Source organism: Lycium barbarum, chromosome 3, assembly GCF_019175385.1.
Source record: "Lycium barbarum isolate Lr01 chromosome 3, ASM1917538v2, whole genome shotgun sequence".
Classification (NCBI taxonomy): domain Eukaryota; kingdom Viridiplantae; phylum Streptophyta; class Magnoliopsida; order Solanales; family Solanaceae; genus Lycium; species Lycium barbarum.
Genome location: NC_083339.1, coordinates 25,094,381 through 25,099,214, shown reverse-complemented (window position 1 = coordinate 25,099,214; position 4,834 = coordinate 25,094,381). Strand labels below are relative to the sequence as shown.

General features: G+C 32.3%; 1 protein-coding gene across 1 annotated transcript; it reads left to right on the top strand.

Moving 5' to 3' along the window:
- The first annotated feature begins 695 nt into the window (after window positions 1-695).
- On the top strand, window positions 696-1,226 carry LOC132630544 (agamous-like MADS-box protein AGL61). Its single transcript, XM_060346118.1, has one exon. The coding sequence runs from the start codon at window positions 696-698 to the stop codon at window positions 1,224-1,226; it is 531 nt and encodes a 176-aa protein (XP_060202101.1).
- Window positions 1,227-4,834: the final 3,608 nt, after the last annotated feature.

Below are 4,834 nucleotides of genomic sequence, written 5' to 3'. Positions count from 1 at the left end.
CTTTTCAGGTTAAATTTTTTAAATTCTCATTATTGTGCAGGCATATCTTTAAAAAGTTTAATCATAATAAAAAGAAATATATTCTCACCACAATCACTTAAGTAATTCATTAAAACGTATTCTTATTAAAGTTAAGTTTAGAATTAGTCAGTGTAAAAACATGTGAATATTTTGGTTCTATTTTAGAATTTGGAATTAAAAATTTTGGTATGAAATTAATTTTTCTTCTAATTATATTAACTTTTGTCTACTACAATTATAGTAGCATATCAATACATTTTCTTATTCGAGTTAAATTTCAGAGCTATATTTGTTAAGCGCAATGACAAACTTGATGTTGGTTATATTGAATTTTTGAAAATTTTGATCTGTAGGTTGTTTTATTTCAAATTGTATTCTCATTTGCTCACCACAATTTGGAAAAGTCATTAAGCATATTAGAATATTTACCTTTTTTATTTGAAAGTTGTACTATTATTGTAAGTGCAAAAACATAATTTAAGTATCAATATGAAATTATTTCGCTACTATAATTTTCAAATGATGAAAAGATTTGGCTAGAATCAATAACCATAATTGTGAAGAAATTTTTATATAAATAATCATCTTATTTCATTTCTCATCATCAACACATTTCCTTGAGAGTCTCATCAATAAATTTATAATTTTCTTTATCCTTTCTCAGAAAATAAGTTATGGCAGATAAAAAGTTTCTAAGACGTCAAAAGATCCCTATGGCAGAAATAGAAAAGGAATGTGATCGATACGCAACATTTTCAAAGCGTCGATCAGGTTTATACAAAAAGGCTAGAGCATTGATTGGGCTATATGACGATGTTGATATAGGAATAATAATGTTTTCTCCCACCGGTAAGCCTTACTCTTTTTTTCACCCTACAGTTGATGCCAGTGTCGTTCGTCTTTTAAATCCAAATACGCTGCCAAGTGAAAGTAATCATCTTGCTGCTGAAAACTCCCGGAACAGAGTGAAGGAACTAAAAGTTAAACTTGACGAATATGATATCACAAAAAATGATGAGACTGACGAGATAAATTGGTGGGACTCCATCAAAGAATTTGATGCAGATGAGGTGAAAACACATCAGATTTGGTTTAAGTCCATTGATGAAGGTTTCAAAAATTGTTTGATGCAGTTGGAAAACGGTGCTTCTCCCTCTACACAAGCCCCTCCAGAGGATCCTAATTTAGCAGGCAGTGATTTCTAATATATCGAAGCCTCGTGTAATGAAATAATTAAGTTCAAATTCATATACCTTGAATGTTCTTTTTTAGTTTTAGTTTTAGTCTTTAAATTTGATATGATGTTACTTGAATTCAATAGTGATTTCCATTTATGATATTTGATGTTTGAGTTGTTTTTTTAAAACAAATTGTGTGATATATCAATTTTTTTAGTACTGAGTTTATCGTTTTAATTATGTGACTCTCTTCTTGATCTTCAAGAAAATACTCCAATTTGACATTTTAATGACGACCATCCGCAATTGCCAATGTCCAGTCTATCGAACTATTTGCAAATCAGCAATGCATATCTCTCTACGATATTTCCTGAAACATTTAATTTGATTATAAGATTAAAGTATAAGAAAGAGTATTTACTAACATGTTTCTTATATTTTAAACGCACAGCAAATTTTCATTAAGTTGCTTTTTGAAGTTTTAATGTTAACATGTGGTAACTGGAGGGACAAAGAGAGCGAAATTAAGTAAGTTATTCTTCCTGTAGTTGCAGTCAATCCCATAATAATCTTTTTCTCATGCTTTAAAGAAAGTACATTTTGCTATGCTTTTAATGCAACTGGTCACTAATTACGAGATAACGTTCGTCTAATTACGAGATAACGTTCGTATGGATGCTTTAGCTGCCGGAAGGACTTATGATGCAAGAAGTAATCAAAAAAATTAAGCGAACTAGAGAAGACTTTACACGTAAAGAGTGTTTATCGTCCAAATTGTATCCTTGGCGTTCTTTATGGTTGGATGAATAACTTTTTTTCTTCCTTTAAACAATTTATGTCTTTCTTTTCATCATTATGGTTGTGTTTCTTTTTGGAATGAGGAAGTTGCTCCATAGTTCCTATTATATAGAAAGGGCTTGAGTTTCGACATGTCGGTTTAGTAGTATTAACAAAATCAAACTGGGGGTAGTTTGGTCATTATAGTGGTTGTACGTGTGTCTAACTTACAAAAGCCACTATATTACATGGCTTCTCTTGTTGTTTGTCCATCTTTGTGAGCCACTTTCTTCAGTCTATTCCCAAATTCATGGCTCAACTTTTTCTTTCCACCTCCCCTCCAAAATTTTTGTGCTGGTACTGATTTTCTATGTCAAATCGATTTATTTTATTTGATTTTTGGTTTGCACTTGCGGATTGAACATCGGTAAGCCCTCTGATCTATCTGCATGTTTTTCCTTCCTCTTTATTCACTCCGCAGAGAATGTCCTTGCAAAAGTTTCGTGAATATTGTTGAAAATTTGTGATAATATTGTCTGTATAGGCATATAGAATGCCAAATCTACATAAATATCTTAATGGGTAGGGGGTTGAGCCGAATTTCATTTTTACCTGCAACCCAGCCGCCTAAGAGTAAGCCTTATAGGCATAAGGCTCCCCCTTAGGGGGCCGGTTAGTCCCGATCCGACCCTGTTAACAGGCTTAGAAAATTGTTAAAAGAGAAAATGCATCATTATCCCTCTAAAGTAAGACATTTTTTTTTTCAAGAAAACACTTAAACTTTGCAGGGGTCTTATTACCCCCCTTAAACAACTATGAACTAATACTATTACCTCCTTTTTTGGCCACCTGGCATCGAAAGTGCACAGACTCTCTTAAAGAGCACGAGAAACCCAAAAACAATAATATTTTTATTTTTACAAGTTTTTTTCTTTATAAAAATGTATTATCCTATTTTTCTTGTTATTTTAATTTTTTTTCTTATTCTTTTTTTATTTTCTTGGTTCTTCATAAACTTGTTGCCATCTCCGTCGACGCTCGCCACTTCCAATGCCACCATTTCAGCCACAACTCCACCCACCTTCTTTTACTACTACCATTTCAACTCTTTACTTCGACTCCAAATTCATATTCAAATATTTCCTTACAATTTGAATAATTTTGCAAAACCCATCAGATTTCAAGATCAATGAGGCAATTTTAATTTTCTACTCCGATCTTCAGCCCAATCCCTTATAAATCATGGGAAACTCGTTGATTCTTTTGAAACCTTCATTTTTTATTGTGCTGAAATCATATGAGAAGTAGATAAGTTAATTGATGATATTCCAAAATTTTGAATTTGCTCAATAAAAGGGAGAAATTAGTTTTTGTTAAACAACTCAATAAAGACTAGAAGACAATATGGACAGTTAGTGAGAGGGAAGGGAGGTTAGTATTTAAAAAAAAAATGGGGGAAGAGGTTAGCTACTTAGCTGGAGAAGACGAAGTAGTACATGGGTGTTAGGGTGGGGGGATGGAATGGAGAAGAGAAGTAATAAACTAAGAAAGAGAAAAAAAAATATAAGCAAAAACGAAAAAATAAATTAAAAATTGTTATAAATATCCCAAGTAGTGGATATCCATTAAGTTATAAATATCCCAAAATATCCCAAAATATCTCAAAATATCCCATGTCATGTTGCTCCTATAAATAGGATGCACAGATGCAATGTTGAAAGAGCAGAAGTAATATAATCTGATATCTCTCTACATATTCTCTCTACATATTTCTTCTGTGTATTTATTTCATAGTTTTATTTTATAACACGTTATCAGCACGAGCCTCAGCCATCTTGAGCAAATACTTTGAAAGCCTCGAAGGTGCAATTCTTGGAATTACACTAAGTACAAGTCGTTGCCTCCTGGAGATAAAGTAAAGGACTTGCAGTACTTATTTAGTCTAAACAGTTCAGGTAACATGTTCCAAGTATTTTTCTATCTTTGTTTTGATGGTTGATTGTTGTTGACTTTAACAACTATGAAAATTTTAAACTGATTTTTGGGAGAAGCTCACCATCAACGTAGTAAGAAACATGGCCTTTCTTTTTTTTAAATATTACTATGGAATATAGCACTTCGGCCTCTTTTTGCCAAAATATCTTGAAACCAAAGTTGCTGAAGGCCTTATGCCAATATTCTACTGGAAGGTTAGTTCGCAAATATGAATTGATTAAATGAGTTTATATCCGTGAACACCAGAAGTGGTAATATTTTTACGGGCTTATTGTGTTTATGATTGAAGATGTGTTAGAGAAAAATTCTCCACATTATATGTATGTCTCGATTTGCTCCTGAAGTAGCAATATCTTAAAAGAGGCTATAAGCTATCACGATTTGATATGCTTAAGGCGCGTTCAGATAATTATGTTTTATTCCTGAAGAATTAAAACTTTTGATAAATGTTATAAATATAGATCCATTCCCTGAAGTGAATGTGATAATATGTGGTAAAGCCTATAAATATAAACGTGCATTTGATTGTGAAAATATCATGATCCATCTCCAGAAGAGGTAGAATAATTGAGAAGAAATATTCTGAATATTATATGCTTTTCTCCCGAAGTACTAAACTCATAATTTTGCTCCACGAGTAGCAAACTTTGAATTCTACTCCAGAAGTAGTAAGCCTATGTATTTTACTCCTGAAGTAGTAAGGTTTTTAATTCTACTCCAGAAACAACTCTGAAATCTACTCCCGAAGTAGTAGAATTAAGAAATTTACTCCTGAATTAGTCAACCTTTAAAATTTACGCCCGAAGTGGTAAAACTTGAAACTTTACTCCCGAAGCAGTAAAACTCTGAAACTTTACTCCTGA

What these genes read in the sequence shown, in the direction of transcription:
- LOC132630544 (XM_060346118.1), top strand. Translation starts at nt 696, where the DNA reads ATGGCAGATAAAAAGTTTCTAAGACGTCAAAAGATCCCTATGGCAGAA.